Source organism: Poromitra crassiceps (genome assembly GCF_964638095.1).
Source record: "Poromitra crassiceps genome assembly, chromosome: 6".
NCBI classification, from domain to species: domain Eukaryota; kingdom Metazoa; phylum Chordata; class Actinopteri; order Beryciformes; family Melamphaidae; genus Poromitra; species Poromitra crassiceps.
Window position 1 is genome coordinate 61084733 of NC_139627.1, and position 24000 is coordinate 61108732.

Here is a 24000-nt window from a genome sequence, read left to right on the forward strand (position 1 = left end):
ATCAACTCGTCCAGAGTGTCATGGAGGAGAGGCTGGTGCTGTGTGTACACGTTCTCCACACCCTGCACACACACAGACACCCACGCACAATAAAATAAAAGGAAGCATAACAGGTGTTACCAAAGCTGGAGAGCTTTATCTCTTGGCTTCTATACTCTTTGATCTTACTGATGGTTCCACCGGGCGCGGTGGCGTCTCTCTCCAGGCTGCAGAGCTGACGGCGGCCACATTGTGCACCGTTTCAGAAGCTGCTCGCTGCTCTGCCATTATAAATACACAGTGGTGTATAAAGTACTAGAAAACCATACTTAAAGGTCCCAATTCGTGCAGCTGTAACCTCTTAAAAACGTGTGTCTCTGGTCCATAAAACATGATTCTGGATTAATCTGTCGAAAATATAGCAACCCCGTTTGTTGTGACGGAGTTCTCACTTCCTCATCTGGTCGCTTCCCAAGAATGGCCTGTTTCTATAATATATTCAGAACTAACAGTTCCCATTGGCCGCTGAGGGAGAGCCCGCCCCAGGCTCCCAGCGGCCAATCAGATTAGCGTCTGTGGACCAGCACGCTAGGTTGCGAGTTATCGTTAACTTAACGGTACTACGCTAAAGAGGACATCTCAAAATGCCTAGACTTACCGAATGCACCTCTGCAATTGCTGGATCACGTGCAGTTGGCGTCGCTCCAGCTAGAAGTGTTAATTTTGTGGCTATAGACTAAATGGTGCAGGTAGCTTGTGTGAGAGGGACCCACGCAGTATGCAGGAGGAAGCTAGTGACGTCGATATTCTCTCCAGATTCCTCTCTGGGCAAACGACGCGTTTGGGGGTGTGGCTTGGAGGAGACTGCAGGGGGACGCTGGATAGGGACAAATTCAACTGTGGCAGTTCTGAGCGTGTGACCACTCATTACAGGGAGGGCTGACAGCAGTATATATGCATTTACAAGTAAAAACAGCTTTTGCACGGAATGGGACCTTTAAGTAAAAGTAAAGATATCTTCCCAGAAAAAGACTTTGGTAAAAGTCAAAGTCACTCATTAGAATATTACTTGAGTAAAAGTCTTAAAGTACTTGATATTTTCTGTACCCTACGTATCAAAAGTAATTTTCTGATATTAAATGTACTTAACACATTGAATGCCAGCCATGTTTTCATTCCTGTAGGTAAGTTGTGCCAGGGGTGTTTTTGACGATTCTGGCTCATTTTAGAACAGCCGAGGAATTCTTTTCTGTTAAGAATTCATGAACACCAATCATCTAAAAATAACTAATAGAATGTGTGCTTTCTCTGTCTAAAAGAGTTAGTTTGCAGAGTTAGTAGTTATGTAGATATTAGCCGTTGAGTACAGCATGGTTTCAGCGTCTGGAAATTTATTCAGAGATAAATGGCTTTTTGTGAAACAGTCACTTTAACCATTCATTTTTGGCATCAGTAAGACCGTCAGACATTCTAAACAATAGTTTTGAACAGTAATTTCCTTCATAACAACAGGAAACACCCCTCTCATTCAAACTCCTCCCTCCGTGTGTCTTCTCCTCCTTCCTCCTGGCTGTACAGCGGGCGTGTCAGAAGCGCTTTTGCTGCTGCCTGCCTGTGTGCCTGCCTGCCTGCTTGCCTGCGTGCGGACGCTCCTTGTGCGAGTCAAGATGGGCTGGGGAATGCGTGGGCGATGGGCAGATGTTGATTCTGGCCTTTCTGAGGTGTTTCAAAGTGTGTTTCACCTATGATCTATTTTGCAAATCGCTCTCCGCTCTCTGTGTGCTGCTGCCGGTGCGCGGCCGCTCTCAGGCAAGACAAGTCTTAAATGGATTACTGTAAAATCGCCACGGCATTTCCTTGAACGGCTTGGTCCCGCGGCAGTTTTTTCTTTGATTTCGGTCGTCTGGGGGAGCACTGTCAACACTTAGTGGGTCGGTAAAATAGATTATACACATTATCTTGCTCCAATAGTGATCTCGAAGATGTAAAAGTTGTTGATTGATGTCCCACCGTCAAAAAAAAAAAAAAGTTTATGTAAGACGAGTAAACTCGGCTCTGGCACTTAAGCGTTGGATTATGTAAGACGAATTATTTCGGCTATGGCACTTAAGGTGTTAAGTATTGAAAGTAAAAAGTATAAGTAAATGCTGCAAAAAAAATCAAGCAAAAGACATCCCTGGGCTTAAGTGGAAGTCTATTTCTTCTTCTTGACTTTTATAGCCGCTGGCAAACGGAATGGAATGGCGTGTGGATCATGATTAACGTAACTTGCAAACTAGGAGCACTGATTTGCCAAACCTGATTGCTTGCAGGCTACGCAATTTCTTCTGATTTTACTTTGTAACTAAGATGCGTGGGGGAAATGTAGTGGAGTAAAAGTATCCATTTTATTTGAGAAATGTAGTGGAGTAAAAGTGAAAGTTGACAGAAATATAAATACTCAAGTAAAGTACAGATACTCAGAAAAAATACTACAGTATTTATACTTAGTTACATTACACCACTGTAAATACATCATAATATCTATTCTTAACTCATTGAGTGCCAGCCACTTTTGGAGAACGTATGTGTACGTTTTGGAGAACGTCAGTGCCAGAGTTTCAGAGCTTTTTTCAGTGATTTCTCGAGGCCCACAGAATATTGTGTGATATTACTATGTAAACACTGAACACGCAAAAAGAACGATGAGACTCTCTTCTATCATCAGCAAAAACAGGTTTATTGATATAATCTTCCGTTCTTTAGTTATCAGCCGGAGAAGATAGCTTGATTTAACCAAAAACAGCAGTTTTTTTCTAGAAGCTGAGATAATGACCCTTTTGTGAAATTAAACATTTCAAACACATCACTGACTCTGAAGCTAATTTTCTGATGTAGTCACACCTCAAAAATAATTTCCTTCAATAAAACAGTGAAGGCCAGGGAATTTTGTTTGGCAGAATAATATTTTTTAGCTGCAACCAGCAGCGCTGGCCCCTGCGTGCGCTGCTGGTTGCAGCTTCTTGCTGGTCTTGATTTGCTGCTGGTGGGCATCAGATATTCTGGCTTGCGTTTGCCAATCCTGTCCTGCTGTCTGGGTCTGTCTGGGTCAGTGTTGTGTGCTGCTCTGTGTGACCCCCCCCCCCCCCCCCCCCCCTCCCACCCCTCAACTGCACACTCCTCCTCCGTATGGGAGTGTCTCTGGTGGCTCTCTGCTGAGTTTGCTGTGCACAGTGAAGGGTGCGCGACATCCAGCTTTTTTACAGCGTTCCGCGTGTGTTTGTCACCGGCTCCCATGCTTCCAGTTGAGAATAATAACAACTCCACGGCTGATCATGCGGATGGGCTGTCGCAGCGGACACGGAGGAGCTCAATTGTGGGAGCAGATTGGCTGCTGCAGGCACAGCTAACGTTATGCTTCAGCATATCGATGCATACGGATGCGATGCGATTTCCGTTTCCCCAATGACTTCTTCTCTGTTTTTCTCTGCCTTTCTGTAATCTGGAGAGCACTCTCGCCACCTAAGGGTTCTGTAAAATAGGTTATAGACCTCCAATAGCTACAATATTTGTACAGGAGATGCAGAAGGCTTTGATCGACGTCCCACCGTCAAAAAACGCATTGGACGTCGAAAGACGTCCTTGGCACTCTACGTCACTATTTAATTGGACGTCGAAAGACGTCCTTGGCACTCAATGAGTTAACAGAGCGTCAAGCAGCACGGAGCAGGTCAAGCTGGCAGGAAGACAGACACAGGAACGGCAGAGAGCATCCAGGTAATTTTCAAAATAAAACACCTTGTGCAGATTTCCTGATCGTTAGTATCCACCTTATTTCTAGCTGCCATGATGCCTGATGGGTGCCTCTTCCGCTTCCGGTGTAATAGACTGTTTTACAGTCTATGGTTTTAACTTGACAAAAAAACGTCTATGAGGATTTTACCCTTTTACAGCAGAGCCATTCTGCTCTACAGCCGTGTCGTTCGGGTGCTGGGTTACATGCTGCCACTCCGACGTGCTGCCACTCCGACGTTCTGCCACTCCGAAATATCGGCACTCAGAAAGGGGGTCTATATTCCCCGTTTTTCACTAACCTCTCCCAGCCCCCACGCCAAACCTAACCTCCCCCCATGCCTAAACCTAACCTCCCCCAGACCCTAACCCAAAACCTAACCTCTCCCACCCCCACGCCTAAACCTAAGGTCGGCATTGCGGCTTCTAAGGTGAACGACCGCCAGTCCGAATAATGGAAGTTAACGTTCGGAGTGGCAGGGCTTCGGAAAGGCAGACGAACCCCTGCTGGGTTAACGTAATGCATTGTGGGTAGTCGGCTACTAACTGTGGCTAATGTTAGCGGCTAGCTAGCTATGTTACATGGCAGTAAAACGCCACCAAATTGATTGAACTTTTAACCATTTTGAGTAACACACATTTCTAGTTTCCATACGGACCTCCAGCGTTGGTTAGTTGTTTATAACGTGACTATATTTATAACTTTTATAACAGACTCCAGCTTCCGGTTTATAATTCGGGTCTGCAGCCAGAGTATAACAATGGAAATGGCAAGCGGCAACACTGAGTCACGTTAAACCGGACCTTGTACCCACAATTCTTTTTTACAGTGGGGCATTCAAAAATAAGGTGGATAGAGAGCCAAAGTGAACGTCACTTCCTGCCTTTCTCCCTGTAACAGCATCAGGGTACACCTGTTAACTCTTGTCAATTTAAAAGATAACTATGCATGTCAAGAAAGTCGCAGTTTGTCCTGAAACTGAAACGTTTAGTTTTGTGAATCAGCTTCGTCTCGCACATTATACGTCACACCATCAACAACATGGACTGGTGGGAGAGACGTCACTTAGGTGACTGGTTGTGCGTCGTCTTTCTGATTTATAACTTTTAGTGCCACAGTTTTACCACAAACTGTGACTTTCTCGACTTGCAGAGTTATCTTTTACATTGACAAACATGACATGTGTTACTCCCGTGGCACAATTCAAACGGGATCAAAAAGGTAGCGTATCGCTCCGTTCACCACCATTCATATTTTTCACACTGGTACAGGAAGAAAAGCAGGAAGTGACGTTCACTTTGGCCCTCTATAGAACTTCCTTGCTCCCGATCATATATCACATTACTACATCAACACCATAACCGTGAAATATAGACACAAAATACCTTATTTTTGCTGCTTTGCTGATTTAACATGTAGTTTTTCTTTTTTTGTGTTTTTTTGTTGAGTGTTTAGCCTGCATGTCACGAAATTAATATGAGTAGGTGTGGAACTCTGTACAAGCCTGCAAAGGCTTCGTTCCCACCTTGCACAGATTTGTACCTAAATTTGTGCTAAACAAATAAACTAAACTAAACTAAACTATAGGGGACGAATGGATTTTTAACAACTAAAACACAGCCACAACCCTTTGATCCAAGTCCTTCATAACTGAACGTAATTGTATTTACTGTGTCTGTAAGCTACAGCACAACAAAGCAGGAAATAACAACAATAAACTAAATTAAAACAAAAATAGAAGCCATTTAACTATGTAGCCTAGTTCAGGGTTTCAAAGGGTTAAATTGAAGACCTTTTGAAGACTATTATGGATGCAATTGAATGCCTCAATGACAAGCAGCATAAGCTAGCTGGCCAGCTACTTCACTAGCTCACTTTAATTTAAGAACATGGAGCCTATGCAATACTGCATCATTGTACCATATGGTGATACTTTGGTGAGAGGCTGCCATTGTCTCTATTGAGATGAATTCTATGAGCAGGTTGGTCCAGTGACTGATGTGTCTTGAGAGATATGAGGGGGGTTGATTTGTGTGATATGTCCAAGCAGACAGAGGGATGTCGATGATTTAGAGATTATTTTCTTTGAGTCTGTGATCTTCATGATTTCTTCACCTAAAGTGAACAGGTTGGTTGAGTGGGTTTTGGTTATGTTAATCCTATTTACAAGGGATTTAAGTTGCTGGTCTTGAAAGAGCTGATGTCTTCCAAATCCGTACTTCGGGATTAGTTTGTTAAAGCTTATAAATTGGTTATTTCTTTGAACCGCTCTCACTGCGCGACGACGCAGGACCGTTTCATTCACGTTGGTCATCTTTCGTCTGGGACAGGCCAAAATGGCACAGTGTCATCTATACTGGCAAAGGGACATGAAGAAAAGTCACACTTTGATGCTGCTGATGTGAAACATTACTGGATGATGCAGGAGACGTTTGCTTGCTGTCAGTTTGTTAGAAGCACAGAAACCAAAAGCAGAAACAACCAAATGAGTCAACAAACTGGGCCAGACAAAACACTGTCACAGCCGGGACACGACATTATGTAACTTACAAGGAATCTGTGTGTGACGTGTGTGTGTGTGTGTGTGTACGTGCGTGTGACGTGTGTGTGTGTGTGTGTGTGTGACGTGTGTGTGTGTGTATGTGTGTGTGTGTGTGTTAGGGCATTCACAGACTAGTCGACTAGTAAAACCACTAGTCGACACTGTGCTTAGTAGTCGACTACTCGTTCAACATTTTTTTTTTTTTTTAATCTTTAACACATTCACTGCCAACAACGTATGAACACGTTTTCAGAATCCAGCTGTTCCCTGCCAACAACGTGTTTACACGTTTTTGGCATCGATTTTTTTTTTTTGACGGTGGGTTGTGCATCTAAGCCTTTTACATCTCTTATATAATTATTGGAGCCACCGAACGTTTACAACCCATTCCACCGACCCACTAAGTGGCAACAGTGCTCTCCTGGCTAGAGAAAGGAAAGCATTTTTTTAACTTGTCAAGCCATTCTCAGCCCAGCCATTCTCCTTTTCGCGCTGATTGCTGGCGATGCGGGATTGCAAATTTACATAATAGATTCAGCCGATCTACTATGATCGGGTGATAGATTACAGGTGGAGGAACACACTTTGAAACACGCAGCATAAATATGACCAGAATCGCAAAAGCTTCTCTCAACCAAAACTCCAAACGAGCGAGTCCATCCCGACTTCCTCAAACAGCGGCCCAGACATGCAGGCACAGGAGAGCAGCAAAGCACTGACTGGTGACAAGCTTGTCCGCCCACGGAGGGCGGAGTTGAAGCAACTCGAGAGGGAGGGAGAGAGAGAGAGAGAGAGAGAGAGAGAGAGAGAGAGGGAGGGAGAGCGAGAGGGAGGGAGAGAGAGAGAGAGAGCGAGAGGGGGAGGGAGAGAGAGAGAGAGAGAGCCAAAAATGAATGGTTAAAGTGACCGTTCCATCCAATTTCACAAAAAGCCGTTTATCTCTGAATATTCTTTTTCACGCTAAAACCATGCTGTATTCAACTGCTAATGCTTACATAACTACTAACTCTACAAACTAACTCTTTTAGACAGAGAAAGTACACATTCTATTAGTACTTTTGAGATATTGTATGTTCACAAACTCCAAGCTGAAACGAATCCTCGGCTCTTATAAAATGAGCCATAATCCTCAAAAAACGGCTTGGCAGAAGCTACCTACAGCAAAAAAAAACGTCGGCAGTCAATGTGTTAAGAAAGAACATGAGGTATTTACACGACATACATGGACTATCATATCCCATATCCCATATCCCCCACAAAGAACATCAAAACACAACAAAACAAAACAAGAAAACTGCATAAGATACACAATAATCCAAGAACAAACAAGACTATTGGACAAACAGCTAGGAAATGCATAGCTTTAAATTGGAAAGCATCCATTATGTTACGGCCTCCACAATACATAAATCAAACCAGGCTCAAGTGGAGAACATAACATAAAAAGACGCCAACACAAAGATCAAAAGGATAGGGTTTTTTATTTCTTTTCCCAATTCCTAAAACAAAAAGAAGCCCAAAACCATAAAACAAGAAAGCAGTTCGGCCAAAACAAGCAAAAGGGAGAGGGGTCTGGGCTGGCCCATATAGGGCCGTCGAAGCCAGCCCCTCTCCTTAACTCATTGAGTGCCAGCCACTTTTGGAGAACGGACGCTCCCAGTGCCAGAGTTTCAGAGCTTTTTTCAGTGATTTCTCGAGGCCCACAGAATATTGTGTAATATTACTATGTAAACAATGAACACGCAAAAAGAACGATGAGACTCTTTTCTATCATCAGCAAAAACAGGTTTATTGATATAATTTTCCGTTCTTTAGTTATCAGCCGGAGAAGATAGCTTGATTTAACCAAAAAGAGCCGTTTTTTTCTAGAAGCTGAGATAATGGCCCTTTTGTGAAATTAAACATTTCAAACACATCACTGACTCTGAAGCTAATTTTCTGATGTAGTCACACCTCAAAAATAATTTCCTTCAATAAAACAGTGAAGGTCAGGGAATTTTGTTTGGCAGAATAATATTTTTAGCTGCAACCAGCAGCGCTGGCCCCTGCGTGCGCTGCTGGTTGCAGCTTCTTGCTGGTCTTGATTTGCTGCTGGTGGGCATCGGATATTCTGGCTTGCGTTTGCCAACCCTGTCCTGCTGCCTGGGTCTGTCTGGGTGTTGTGTGCTGCTCTGCGTGCCCCCCCCCCCCCTCCCACCCCTCAACTGCACACTCCTCCGTATGGGAGGTGGCTCTCTGCTGAGTTTGCTGTGCGCAGTGAAGGGTGCGCGACATCCAGCTTTTTTACAGCGTTCCGCGTGTGTTTGTCACCGGCTCCTATGCTTCCAGTTGAGAATAATAACAACTCCACGGCTGATCATGCGAATGGGCTGTCGCAGCGGACATGGAGGAGCTCAATTGTGGGAGCAGATTGGCTGCTGCAGGCACATCTAAAGTTAAAACGCTTCATGCATATCGATGCATACGGATGCGATGCGATTTCCGTTTCCCCAACGACTTATTCTCTGTTTTTCTCTGCCTTTCTGTTAACCTGGAGAGCACTGTCGCCACCTAAGGGTTCTGTAAAATAGGTTATAGACCTCCAATAGCTACAATAGTTGTACAGGAGATGCGGAAGGCTTTGATCGACGTCCCACCGTCAAAAAACGCATTGGACGTCGAAAGACGTCCGTGGCACTCTACGTCACTATTTAATTGGACGTCGAAAGACGTCCATGGCACTCAATGAGTTAAGCTAACAATTCAAAAAGTTAAAGAATAATTTAGGAAAACTAAACTAAAACTAAGAACGAAAATATAACTACCGAACTTACCAGGTTTAAACTAAAATAATAAAGCCTGGCACCTATTGTGCCAGGACCTAAGAAAGTAAAGGAATGGGCATGGGGATCGGACAAACTGCAGGTGCTGCTGGGCTGGATTCAGAGATAGAACCCCAGCTGTAGTTCACTGTTGGAATGAACTCTCAAGCTACCATACGTTGGATAACATTTACTACAAGAGCAAAGGCAGATTCTTAGACATCCCCAAAATATGGCAACCACATACAGAGTTTGACTTTAAGAACTTTTTACCCCGGTGTCATTAGTCTTATCAGGATAGGAGCTGAATGCATTATTTTTGTTTGGTTGTTTGTCCAATAGTCTTGTTTGTTCTTGGATTATTGTGTATCTTATGCAGTTTTCTTGTTTTGTTTTGTTGTGTTTTGATGTTCTTTGTGGGGGATATGGGATATGATAGTCCATGTATGTTGTGTAAATACCTCATGTTCTTTCTTAAAGATTTAAAACATTTTTTTTTTTTTAAACGACTAGTCGACTACCTTTAGGGACGACTAGTCGACTAGTAAAATTCACTAGTCGTGAATGCCCTAGTGTGTGTGTGTGACGTGTGTGTGCGTGTGTGTGTGCGTGCGTACCTTGAGGCCCTTGAAGAACTGCTTGGTGATGGCAACGGCGTCGGTCGGCGTGATGAGGTCACTTCCTCTGACTCGCTTCCCTCCGTACTCCACCAGAGAATGGACCATCTGGGAGCGCACGCGCATGCGCACGCACACACACACACACACACACACACACACACACACACACACACACACACACACACACACACACACACACAAACAGAAGAATTAATGTCAGGGTCTTATAGTCTGTACTTGCAGGCAAATCCAACTCAATTATAATGTTCAATTTACATTTATGTAAACATCTAAATAAAAAGTACCACCTCAGAAAGTACCACCATGAAAGTATGAGAGGGAGGGAGCCCCGCGTACCACAGGTTTAGAACCACTGTCCTTATTTCATTCCCCATTCATTTTCCATAGACATTAGACCATAGACCATAGACCAGGGATACTCAACTTGCTTTGCCCGGGGGCCACTTTGGTGAAATGATAGAAGGCCAGGGGCCAGTTAATAAACAATCAATATACATTTTTCTGTAGCGGATTGTAGGTTTTTGGAGTGTCAGTCGGAGTTTAGTCTGACAATGTTGTGCACACCGGATAGTTAGTTAGGTTAAGTACATACATAAGTGCCTGGGTAGTGAGCAGACGGCGGTATTTGACAATTTAGCAGCTAAATCATAGATTATTGAAAGATATTCCATATTCCAGACTGAAATGCTATAACAGAAGTGGAGTATTGGCCAGAATGACATGAACATTTGGACACTTAGGCCATGTTCACATTACAGGCAAATCCGATTTGCTGATAAAGTCATGAATCATCATTATCTTGATTGGTCTCCCAAATCTGATTTGGGAGTGTGTCCGCACTGCCACAAATCTGATTCTCAAGTCGGATCTGTGTGGCCAGACCTAAACAGCCTATCTGCATGGGTTGCTATGGTAACGCCGTGGGCGTCAGTAAATACGTACGTTGGTGATGTGGTTTTCCTGCGCGGAAGCATTTGATGACGAGTTGCGAGTGACGTTCAAATCAGATTTGGTGGATCTGCGCGTCCGCACTCAAGTCACATCAGTCGAAAGCAGATTGGAAACTACCTCCATATGTGGTTAAACCAATCTGGATAAAGTAATTAATAGGTCACTAAAGTTCACAAATCTGATTTGGCCTCCTAGTCTGAACCATGTCTGAACATGGCCTTATTCAGCGGGTATCTTGCATGTTGCGTTCAGGTGCACTGTAAAAAAACAAACATTTATTTTTATTTTTTGCAATTCCATCGCGGGCCGCCAGTTGAGTATCACTGCCATAGACATAAAATCAAACCAAGCAATTCAGCTATATTCAGAATGAGGAGAGACCATATAACATTTCACTTAGACAAAAGGAAAGTGATGTTGAAAATTTATTTTATGGTTTGCATTTTATCCTTTCCAACCAAGTCCTTAAATACATTATTATTATTACCGTAGTAGTAGTAGTACTGTATTAGTATTACAGTATCATATATTTTCTTTTGAGAGATTGTTTACACAATTATATGTTTTCAATCATTTTACTGTTCATTTTCTTTCAATTTCTACTTTATTTCCTTTCCTTTCCTTTTTTAAGCTACTTCTGTATGTCTTCACATACAGAAGGGTCTCTTGTCTCTACCTTGCACCTTTATTTTATTGTTTGTATTTTGCATCATGTGCTTCTAATAGCCAATCAGAGAGCATGCTGAGGTCATGTGCTCACCTTGCGGTGGCGCTCCGTCACACCCCTGGTGCTGAGTTGGTCCATGAGCTGCGGTAACACGGTGTTGCTGTGTCGTTCGTACCTTCAAGAGTCAAGATTCACTTAAACCCATTGATACCAAATGCAGCATTTGCGTGTATATCCCTCATTTGTGTGTGTATCCCTTTAAGACCACGAACCGCGAGACGCGGTCTTAAAGGGATACACACACAAATGCTGCATCAGGTATCAATGGGTGAACAGCCACAGTAATGATGGAAAACCAGGAATGTGTCTTAGGGGACATTCAGACCAAAAGCGTCTTTGGAGCTGCCAGCATCTTTCTGCAATTCATTCTCTATAGCCGCTTTCACACACAGATCGCGCAAAATTGCAGTTCAGAATAGTGGAGCAGATAACTGCAAATTACAGGAGAATCGTTCATTTCTGGAAAGAAGCACCAAAATTGGCACACATACCCCTTGGGGATTGCTCTTTTGATAAAACCCGTTAGCCACCTAAAAATTCAAGATGGCGGCCATTTTTCAAGATGGCCGACATTGAATATACAGTAATCGCAAAGACTTGTCCTATTTGAATGAAAATGGTGTCAAATCATACATTTTTGACTATGTAGAATCCAAATTTGGAACTATGTACCTACTCACTAGCTTCCTTGTACCATAATATCAGTCCCGGAATCATAATTAGGGTAAAAAGTGCCCATATCATAGGCACCATCAGTCTGATATATTATTGGATGTACATGTAGGCAGTAGGCCTATACTTGTTTGTCACTTATTGTCTTGCTGCCTGGATGAGTATATACAACACTTCTAAAGTCTCAGTGGCCTTGTGGTCTGAGTGTCCGCCCTGAGACTGGGAGGTCGTGAGTTCGATCCCCGGCCGAGTCATACCAAAGACTATAAAAATGGGACCCATTTGCTTCCCTGCTTGGCACTCAGCATCAAAGGGTTGGAATTGGGGGGTTAAATCACCATGTGATTCCCGAGCGCGGCGCACGCTGCCGCTCACCGCTCCCCCAGGGGATGGGTCAAATGCGGAGAACAAATTTCACACATTGTGTGACAATCAGTGGGACTTTACCTTCACCTTTAAACCTCGCATCTGCAGCTACACAGTGCCATATGTGTAGCATCTTCCTGTACAAGGCTTCCAAACTGAACATGACACGATGCGGTGGGGGTGGCGTTGAGAGACTTGCAGCGGAAGGTGTAGAGCAGTAGCTCAACAGAGCGGATGTCAACGCACAGCCAGGGCACACTGGTGGCACCGCTGCTGTGAAACTCAGCATGGGGTTCAGTATCAGCTGAATAATTAGTTTAGTGTCCCAAATGCTGTTTAATAAGCCCAGCATCAGTTAGCTAGTGTAGATTACATGTAGTTTAACATAGATGTTTAGTTAGACAGCCGCGCCTGAATTGACAGGGTGTGCCAGCGCGGGAGAGCCGAGCCAAGGGTAAGGGGGCTATACATGACTTGTTCATGGACTTACCCGGATGGTGTACAGATCGCACCAGACTTAAATGATACTGGATGAACGATCGGGCTAGGTGTAGGTCATATATTTTTATTCCCAAACCTAGTCATATCCCATACCTTATTGTGCATGATTGTGATCAAGGTGGTAAAAGGATAGCCCCTCGGGCCTTGATTCACTGAATACATATATTTATCATACTGCGATACCTTCATTACCATTCACCAAGATGGCAAATACAGATCCAGGACTGTCTAATTTCCGGACTGACTGGAGCAAGTGTTGTCTTTGCCAGAAGAAGATGAGTGAAGAGCTCAAGTCAAGTCAAGAACATGATGGCTACACTATGATTGCGACTAATATTCCCCTCTTTCACGCAATTAATGACATGCCTATTGTTCTGAATCCAGCCAGACTTGATGATGGTGGTGGCATTGAAGAAACTCTGAGGAGGAACAAGGCGCAGTATCACCAAAGTTGTCGCCTTATGTTCAACAACACGAAACTGGAGAGAGCCAGAAAAAGAAGAGCAGAGAGTGCTCAGCCAGTAGAATGCCAGACCAAGCTGCGTAGAACCAGCCTTGAAGGCCAAACTGTGGCAGATCGTTTGGACAGAGCTCCCACCCATTGCAGAGATTTGCCAGCAGCTGACCAAGTGCGGATGCCAGTTGGAATGCTGCAGTCGATGCAAATGCTACCGCTTTGGTCTGACCTGCACGGCACTGTGCAGCTGCAGATGCAAGGTTTAGAAGTGTTGTATATACTCATCCAGGCAGCAAGACAATAAGTGACAAACAAGTATAGGCCTACTGCCTACATGTACATCCAATAATATATCGGACTGATGGTGCCTATGATATGGGCACTTTTTACCCTAATTATGATTCCGGGACTGATATTATGGTACAAGGAAGCTAGTGAGTAGGTACATAGTTCCAAATTCGGATTCTACATAGTCAAAAATGTATGATTTGACACCAATATCATTCAAATAGGACAAGTCTTTGCGATTACTGTATATTTAATGTCGGCCATCTTGAAAAATGGCCGCCATCTTGAATTTTTAGGTGGCTAACGGGTTTTATCAAAAGAGCAATCCCCAAGGAGTATGTGTGCCAATTTTCGTGTTTCTTTCCGGAAATGAACGATTGTTACAGTTATCTGCTCCACTAGAAGGTCCGCAAAGCCGGCAGCCTCGCCACAGAAATTGCTTTCACACACAGCCAAGCAGCACCGCCACATTCCCGTCCTGGGGTGTGCTTTCAGGTGACAGCCACCGCTCCCGGATTGAAAGGCGAGCAGAGGCATTTTCACCCAGCTCCTCCTAGCCCAAATTAATATTTTCATAGGTTAGTGTAGCCTAGGCTACTGTATGATGAACGAATTCATTCAACAACCAAACATCGCCGATGTATGCCAGCCAACTACGTGCAGCTGCGGTCGTTAAGGATCAAAGTGATAGTGATAAAACAGGAAAGTGTTGTCCACATGCAGCATGGTAAGGCTTTCAATAAATCTGATCGACTTTATGGATCACAGATGCACCATCATGTAGCCTAATAGGTATAAGGCTAATTCTTATCTTTTGGTTCCAGTTTTTTGTAAAGCAAATTATTCCCATTAAGTAGCCTAATTAGGGGCCGTTCTGAAAGACGACGCCCACATATCAAACAGCTGCAGTCTGCATAACGTTCATCAGGGGAATAGTATAGGCTATAAATGCACATGACTACTATACTACTATAACTCACCCCGAATGAGGAAATGAGATCCCTGTAAAGAGTAGTGGAAATAGCCCGGGGGTGAATAGCAGTCTGATGTTTCTTTAGGGGTCATATAATGACGATATGGGTCGAAAACGGGAATAAAACTGTCTATTTACATGGAGGAAGAGCACGCTGCCATGTGGCTCCGACGGAGCGCATTCAAGGACTGGCTTGGAGTACTATTTAGATCACAACAACGCCTACGACGCTCCAAATCGCTGCGGAGAACACTGGATGACTCGTCAGATAATAATTAATGTGAGGAGAGGGCTCCAGGTTAAAAAAAAACGAAATTCTCCTTTAAGTTGAACATTTTCTCCTCCCAGAGGGATCTTCAACCTCACTGCTGCCAGAACAACATCAAACACACAAAACTAGCTGGCTACCGTCCGTGCAGTCGTTGTGTGCTCAACTCTAGTGCGCGCGCCTGCAGGGGAAAATAAAACGAAGCGCAAAAAAAACGCTCCGTGCGCTGTGTTTTGTGCACAATGGAAGCGCCCTCGACATGATTTTCATAGCGTTCTGACTGAAAAAAACACTTTTGGTCTGAATGTCCCCATATACTGCATTCAAGACAACTTGGATGTCGGAACTTTCAACTCGGATTTTCCGGCATCCGGCATAGTTGCAGTCACGCTGTTTTTAACTCGGAGTTACAAAAACATACACAGCTAGCTAATTTAATTGGTAAAATAGTTGAATTTGAATTTGAATCAACATATTGCTATAATCAGAGCGAAATATAAACAATATAAACACATATTGCATAATTACACCTCAAATTAGGTCAACAAACACTTTGATGACGTCAACTCTGATGAACCGGAGCTCTGAAATGATACCCGAATTGCCGACCTGTAATTCCGACCTGGACAAGCGTTCACTTGATGATTTGCAGGTGGGAGCTGGTTTTGTCCTCTGTTCCCAGTTGTCTTGAACGGGCCAATAGTGTAAGTATGCAGCACAGCGCTCGCAGCAATAGTAGAAGACAGAGTGATCTAGACAGCCAAAGTCACGCCCACTTCCGGGTTAAGCATAGGGACCAAGAGATTTCATCCGCCATTTATTTTCCCATAGACATTTTGTAAAATGCTCATAAAAATAGCTATATTTAGAAACAGGAGAGACCATAGAACATTTCACTTGGACCAAAACGTTAAAAACTAAATAAATAGCGGATTACATTTTTTTTTTTTTTTTTTTAAGTTTTGGTCTGAGTGAAATGTTAAATCTCTTGGTCCGCATGCTGAAGAAGGAAGTGGCGTCGACTTTGGCTCTCTATAGACAAGGTCAAGGTCAAGGTTACTTTATTTGCACCCGTAGAAGTGAATGTGTCTCAGAGAGCTCAAACAGTCACGTGATGTTCTGTGACATCTCCTGGTCCGGAAGAGTATTCCTCCACAGACATTTAGAAAAATCCTTATATAACGAGTGTTAAGGCTGGAACCAAGCCAGCCAGGGGCGTACTCCATCGTGAGTGACCATACAGAGACCATATAGTGACCATACAGAGACCATATAGTGACCATACAGAGACCATATAGAGACCATACAGTGACCATATAGAGACCATACAGAGACCATATAGTGACCATACAGAGACCATATAGTGACCATACAGAGACCATATAGTGACCATACAGAGACCATATAGAGACCATACAGTGACCATATAGTGACCATACAGAGACCATATAGTGACCATACAGAGACCATACAGTGACCATATAGTGACCATACAGAGACCATATAGTGACCATACAGAGACCATATAGAGACCATACAACTCAACTAAAAAGCAGGAAGGTCACGTGACTGTTGAGCTCTATGTGATTTCAATGTTCTTCAAAAGTAAAGTCCTTTATTGAGTCCTTTTTTTTACCTCAGAGCGTACAGCATCACCAGCCGCACCGCGTCCAACTCTGACACACGAGGGTTCCCCAGGAGCCTGCGCACACACTGCACAAAACAACACATGTCAGAGAGAGAGTGTGTGTGTGTGTGTGTGTGTGTGTGTGTGTGTGTGTGTGTGTGTTACAGTGTTGTAGTATGAGAGTCCAGGACTCTGACTTGAGTCCGACTTGAGTCCAATTTTCAGGACTTGTGTGACTCGACTTGGACTTGAGCGTTCATGTATTTAGACTCAGAAGTTGGAGACAAGGACTCGCCGCTCAGAGTTGTTCATTGATAAAGACAGTTTTCTTTTGTTTTGTTTGGTGAGATTTGTACTAAAGTCACTGCTTGTTGAGGCACGTGCACGCGCAACCCGGCTCAATTAAAGGGATACGCCACTTTTTCGGGGCGTTTGCTCATTTACCATATAACCAAGGTACACCATGCCTTTACCGTCACTGTCCGTTCAGTCTGCACTGAGCTACAGTAAGAAGTTAGTAAGTATCGCCAATGGTGCACCCGTTCAAAATAACCAAAAACACATCTGATAGCGCCAAAATACATGTGGTGTTCCCGAGAAATGACACAGTAGCCTATTGAAAAATGCTGCACTGAACATCGGCTATTGTGTCTTTCGGAGCGCTGCCAAATTCTCATGAATATTAACACATTGAGTGCCAAGGACGTCTGTGCACGTCCTAAAAAAAAGTAACGAGGAGTGCCAAGGACGTCTGTGGACGTCCTAAAATCATAATTCATATTATTCCATAATTCTGCTGCTTAAGGTCGTACCTAGCCAGTGAGCATGAATCCCTTCAAGGGATCACACGGCGCCACCTTAAACATCTACACGGGAGCTGCGCCACCCACCTCAGATCCTTTACTTTGTGCAGGAGAAAGCCGTGATCAAAGGGGAAACCGATGCATGCTGCAGCCAGAGCCATATAGATTGCTCTGTCTGCAGCTGACAGTTGGCTGCCTGCGATCCGCGCCCACAACTGAGCTCTTCTGCTTCTGTCTATCTGTCTGCATATAGTTTCTCCACACGATTCCCTGCCAGAAAGGCAGCACCCGAAGCCGAACGGCCAAACCTTTTCGTTCAGTCGCGTTTGGCATTTCCTTGTTGCGCTGGGATCCGGGCAAAAACGGAGTCTGAGAAAACAGACTGTGTGCGTGTGGGGAGGAGCCCGCAGCTCAGGGGTGGAGAGGGAAGGGGTGGGGGGGAGGGGGGTGGGGCACGCAGGCTGCACAGAACCACACCATGTCACCACACCAGAAAACATTAGCCAGAGTCAGTGAATGTGCTCGAAATTAGAGTGCAAAAAGTATTCATAAAAGTGACTATATCTTGAAAAGTAAAAAAACCCAGCAGAAAACCCTTGAAAGTGCTCTTCTTTCAGAGGCTGTCATTTCATAATGGAACTGTCTAGAAACAAAATTTCTTCTTTGGAAGAAGCAGGAGTGTCCAATGTTTCATTAGAGTCCAGCCAAGTCAATATAGCCCTAATAGAAACTAGAACGACCGCAACGCGGACTTATGCCTCCGCCATTAGTTCATTCTTGAGTCCAAGTGGATGTTGGAGCCAAATTGGAAGAAATTGCATCAAGGCGTTTCTGTGCAGAATTGGATATTTGAGCCAAATGTGAAGAAATTTAGTCAATGTGTTACTGAGATATGGCGTTACCGAGCTTGAAAATGGCATTTGTTAGGTCACTGTGACCTTGACCTTTGACCTTTGATAACCAAAATGGAATCAGTTCATCCTTGAGCCTAAGTGAATGTTTAACTCATTGAGTGCCAGCCACTTTTGGAGAACGGACGCTCCCAGTGCCAGAGTTTCAGAGCGTTTTCAGTGATTTCTCGAGGCCCACAGAATATTGTGTGATATTACTATGTAAACACTGAACACGCACAAAGAACGATGAGACTCTATTCTATCATCTGCAAAAAAAAGTTTATTGATCCCATTTTCCGTTCTTTAGTTATGAGCCGGAGAAGATAGCTTGATTCATCCAAAAACAGCAATTTTTTTCTAGAAGCTGAGATAATTGGCCTTTTGTGAAATTAAACATTTCAAGCACATCACTGACTCTGAAGCTAATCTTTTCTAATGTAGTCACACCTCAAAAATAATTTCCTTCAATAAAACAGTTTAGGCCAGGGAATTTTGTTTGTCAGAATAATATTTTTAGCTACAACCAGCAGCGCTGGCCCCTGCGTGCGCTGCTGGTTGCAGCTTCTTGCTGGTCTTGATTTGCTGCTGGTGGGCATCGGATATTCTGGCTTGCGTTTGTCAATCCTGTCCTGCTGCCTGGGTCTGTCTGGGTGTTGCGTGCTGCTCTGCGTGCCCCCCCCCCCCCCCCCCGCCCCGCCCCGCCTCGCCTCAACTGCACACTCCTCCTCCTGTCTGTGGTGGCTCTCTGCTGAGTTTGCTGTGCGCACAGTGAAGGGTGCGCAACATCCAGTTTTTTTACAGCGTTCCGCGTGTGTTTGTCACCGGCAACGATGCTTCCAGTTGAGAATAATAACAACTCCACGGTGTGGATGTGCGGATGTGCTGTCGCAACCGACACGGAGCGGCTCAATTGTGGGAGCAGATTGGCTGCTGCAGGCACAGCTGCAGTAACGTGCTTCAGCATATCGATGCATACGGATGCGATGCGATTTCCGTTTCCATAACGACTTCTTCTTTGTTTTTTCCTTGCCTTTCTGTTATGTGGAGAGCACTGTCGCCACCTAAGGGTTCTGTAAAATAGGTTATAGACCTCCAATAGCTACAATAGTTGTACCAGAGATGTATCAGGGATTGATCCACGTCCCACCGTCAAAAAACGCAATTGACGACAATCGTCGTCTTTGGCACTCTACGTCAGTATTTGAATTGACGACAGCTGTCGTCATTGGCATTCAATGAGTTAAGGCGAATCTGATGAAATTCCGTCCAGGCGTTCCTCAGATATCGCGTTAACAAGCTTGAAAATGGCGTTTGAGAGGTCACAGTGACCTTGACCCTTGACCACCAAAATCTAATCAGATCATCCTTGAGCCTAAGTGAATGTTTAAGGTGAATCTGATGAAATTCCGTCCAGGCATTCCTCAGATATCGCGTTAACAAGCTTGAAAATGGCGTTCGAGAGGTCACAGTGACCTTGACCTTTGACCTTTGACCACCAAAATCTAACCAGATCATCCTTGAGCCTAAGTGAATGTTTAAGGCGAATCTGATGAAATTCCGTCCAGGCGTTCCTCAGATATCGCGTTAACAAGCTTGAAAATGGCGTTCGAGAGGTCACAGTGACCTTGACCTTTGACCTTTGACCACCAAAATCTAATCAGATCATCCTTGAGCCTAAGTGAATGTTTAAGGCGAATCTGATGAAATTCCGTCCAGGCGTTCCTCAGATATCGCGTTAACAAGCTTGAAAATGGCGTTCGAGAGGTCACAGTGACCTTGACCTTTGACCACCAAAATCTAATCAGATCATCCTTGAGCCTAAGTGAATGTTTAAGGCGAATCTGATGAAATTCCGTCCAGGCGTTCCTCAGATATCGCGTTAACAAGCTTGAAAATGGCGTTCGAGAGGTCACAGTGACCTTGACCTTTGACCTTTGACAACCAAAATCTAATCAGATCATCCTTGAGCCTAAGTGAATGTTTAAGGCGAATCTGATTAAATTCCGTCCAGGCGTTCCTCAGATATCGCGTTAACAAGCTTGAAAATGGCGTTCGAGAGGTCATAGTGACCTTGACCTTTGACCTTTGACCACCAAAATCTAATCAGATCATCCTTGAGCCTAAGTGAATGTTTAAGGCGAATCTGATTAAATTCCGTCAAGGCGTTCCTCAGATATGGCGTTAACAAACATCCGTACGGACGGACGGACGGACATCCGTACGTACGTACGTACGTACGGACGGACAACCCGGATCCATAATGCCTTCGGCCTGGCTTCGCCGGCGGAGGCATAAAAATTCTATAGCTGTTTTCAACTGAATGGAAGTGAATCTGGCACAGGCTCCAGACAATTTTACTGAAGCGCTGTGGCACTCAATGTGTTAAGATAATGCGAGGAGAAGCTGCTGCGACCTGTTTTAAACCACATGACTATTGGGCTCATTTCTATTACGGTGGGTTTGCGGTCTGTTTAATTAGGCTATCATGCGTAATACCAGAGTAAGTAAGTAAGTAAGTAAGTAAGTAATGCTTTATTTATATAGCACCTTTCACAGCACCTTTTTACAATAAAAACAGGCAGCAGGATAAAACAAAATACAATAAGCAAATAGGCAAATAAACACAATGCAAGAAACAACATCAACAAGCACAAATTAAAATAAAGTGATAAGAAGGGATGAGGCGCACCGGCCATAAAGTGCAGACAATCCAGCAATCAAAAGGTACAGCAAATAAGTAAAATACGCCAGTGGGATAACATTTAATAAAATGTCTGTGTAAATAAGTGGGTTTTAAGAAGTGTTTTAAAAGTGGACACTGAATCAGCCAGTCTCACAGAAAGAGGGAGGCCATTCCACAAAGTAGGCGCCAGAACAGAGAACGCCCGCTCACCTCTCGTTCTGAGTCTGGATCGGGGGACCACTAACAGCTCTTGGTCAGAGGACCTAAGTGGCCTTGATGTGGTGTAAAACTGCAGCAGTTCAGAAATATAAGTTGGAGCTAAGCCTCGTAGAGCTTTAAAAGTGATCATCAAAATTTTGAATTGGATTCTCTGTCGTACTGGCAGCCAGTGCAAGGAGGCCAGAATTGGCGTAATATGGGACCTACGGCTAGTCCTGGTCAAAAGCCTTGCAGCTGCGTTCTGAATAAGTTGTAGCCTGGACAAGGTAGCATCGCTGAGGCATGAAAAGAGGGAGTTACAGTAATTTAAGCGTGAGGAAATGAGAGCGTGAATTAGTGTTTCCATATCTTTAGCTGAGAGGATTGATTTAATTTTTGCTATATTACGGAGGTGAAGAAAGCAGCACTGAACTGTTTTTTTTACATGTAATTGAAAGTTCAGATATGGGTCGAAAATAACGCCTACGTTTCTGGCTGAGGGTTTGATGTTATTTGCAAGGGGACCTAAATCCTGATTAATATCTCTAGCAAAATGATCAGGAGCAATGACCAGAATCTCTGTTTTCTCTGAGTTTAGCTGGAGGAAATTGAGAGACATCCAATTCTTTATGGCAGCCAAACGGTCCTGGAGGATATTCAGGTTGCTGTGATCATTTGGTCTGACTGACAAGTATAGTTGCGTGTCATCAGCATAGCAATGGTAGGATATTAGGGCTGTGCCGATTCACTTATCTCCCGATTCGATACTATCACGATACTTGGGTGCCGATTCGATATATATTGCGATTCTTAAGTATTGCGATTCTACGATTATTGCGATTCGATATTACGATTTATTGCGATTTTTGTTTCTTTTTTTCTTTTCTTTTTTCAGTTTGTTTTTTAAACTAGATTAGAACATGGGAAAAGTTGAATCATACACTTCTAGAGACTGTATATTATATCATGAGTAGGGCTGGGCGATATAGTTAAAAAGTATATTGATATAACATCTTTCATATCAGTCTATATCGATAATTATTGATAATTTTAATTAATAAACAAAAAACATAAGAAAAAGGTTGCATAATAGCCACTTTATTTTGAACCACCTTATTTTCAAGGCACACAGGTAGGTCTAATTTGTCACACACACACACATACATGCTCTGAGTGCAACTGCAAGCAGTAATTTACAGACATGGTGACGTTTTACTTTGATGACAGCCTAGCATTGCCAGCCTTCTAAAAGAACGTTTGGTAACGTGTATTTCAGGGTTGTAGTGTTAACGTTAGGTGAATCAGAGGTGTGGAAACGCCTGGGTTTTGCTTTGACTTGCTTAACTATAAATATGTCATAGGCTTATGTAGGGCTGGAGGGCGACCGCGCTGGGGACCGCGCGCCGGTGGTTGGGCGAGAAAAAGCCTTGCCTGGCTGAAAATGCGATAGGCTACATTTCTCCATATCAGTTTTATATACGCATCAAGACTCCGCCCAAGCAGAAGACATAAAGTCATAAGCTGTGTTCAATAGATGACACAATGACTTATTCTTCCATGTCCCAAAGTACAAGTAAAACCTTTCCAACAGTTCAACTTTGTCTCTGCTGACAGAAGCGAATTGAGCTGCGGATGCCATTCCGTAAAGTAACGTGGCAGACGTCCGTATTTGTGAAATTGGTGTCTTAACATTAACGTTAATTTCCCGGGCGCTTATTAATAGATAGGACACATGTTAACACGTTACGTTAACACGAATTGAAACTCAACCACATCGAATTATTTGTAACGCCGGGTGAGATCAAACGAGTGCCGTCAGCGGGGGACCAAAATGCGAGACTCGATCATTAGCCAGGAATGGGTCTCGCGCTACTTTTGCATGCTAAAATAAAGCTGATAATGTACAATTTGATTCAAGGGAGGGGAAACCCTTTCAGAGTACAACACAAACTGTCTTTTTTCCTGCAACTCGACAGTGCTGCATGCAGGAGATGTCGGGGCTCTCAGCTCTGGATCAAGGGATATGATTTGCTGTGTGTGAGTGGGGGCGGGTCATGGGGAGGGTGCACTCGGAGTTTGTCTGTTAAATGATTGGCTATTTCCGTGTCACTTGTACTAAGAAGGTACATGATTGGCTGTATGAGCCACGGAGCAGAGGGAAGCGCTCTATATGTGATTGATGAAAGTGGGAACATTTCATACATAAACAGAAAAAATGCGATTATCGATTCTGGAATAAAAGATCGATTAAAAAAATCGTGACATTAAAAATTGCGATACTTAGGTGAATCGATTTTTTCTCCCACCCCTATAGGATATGTTACAGAAACTACTTATTAATAAACCAAGGGGAAGCATGTAACAACCAAAAAGGATGGGGCCAAGAATTGATCGTTGAGGGACCCCGTACGACAGAGGAGCAGATGCAGAGACACAGTCACCAAAAGACACAGAAAATGACCTGTTTAAAAGGTAGGAGGAGAACCCATCCAAAGCAGTGCCAGAAATACCAACCCATTGTTTTAGCCTCTCTATCAGGATGGTATCGAATGCTGCACTTAAATCAAGCAGCACTAAAATGGTGTGTTCACCCGCATCAGCATGCATGAGGATATCATTTGTCACCCTGAGCAAAGCTGTTTCGGTGCTGTGCTGCTGGCGGAAGCCAGACTGAAATTTATCAAAAATATCGTTTCCATTTATCACCTCCAGGAGTTGCTTAGCAACGACCTTTCCCAGAATTTTTGATGGGAATGGTAACTTGGAGATGGGCCTGTAATTATGTAGCTCGGATGGGTCAAGGCTGGGTTGTTTGAGGAGGGGATGGACGCTTGCGAGTTTGAAATCATCAGGGACAC

At 43.8% G+C, this 24000-nt stretch overlaps 1 protein-coding gene across 2 annotated transcripts in view; it reads right to left on the reverse strand.

Annotated features, from left to right (window-relative positions):
• vps45 (vacuolar protein sorting 45 homolog) overlaps nt 1-24000 on the reverse strand; it is a 66988-nt gene that overhangs the window by 11884 nt on the left and 31104 nt on the right. For both annotated transcript variants that reach the window (XM_083638021.1, XM_083638020.1), the window contains exons 12-15: nt 16575-16651; nt 11447-11528; nt 9712-9819; nt 1-62 (exon numbers count right to left, since the gene is read on the reverse strand). The exon at nt 1-62 is cut by the window's left edge and continues 60 nt beyond it. In XM_083638021.1, coding sequence (XP_083494147.1) covers nt 1-62; nt 9712-9819; nt 11447-11528; nt 16575-16651 — 329 coding nt within the window. The remainder of the gene's footprint in view (nt 63-9711; nt 9820-11446; nt 11529-16574; nt 16652-24000) is intronic.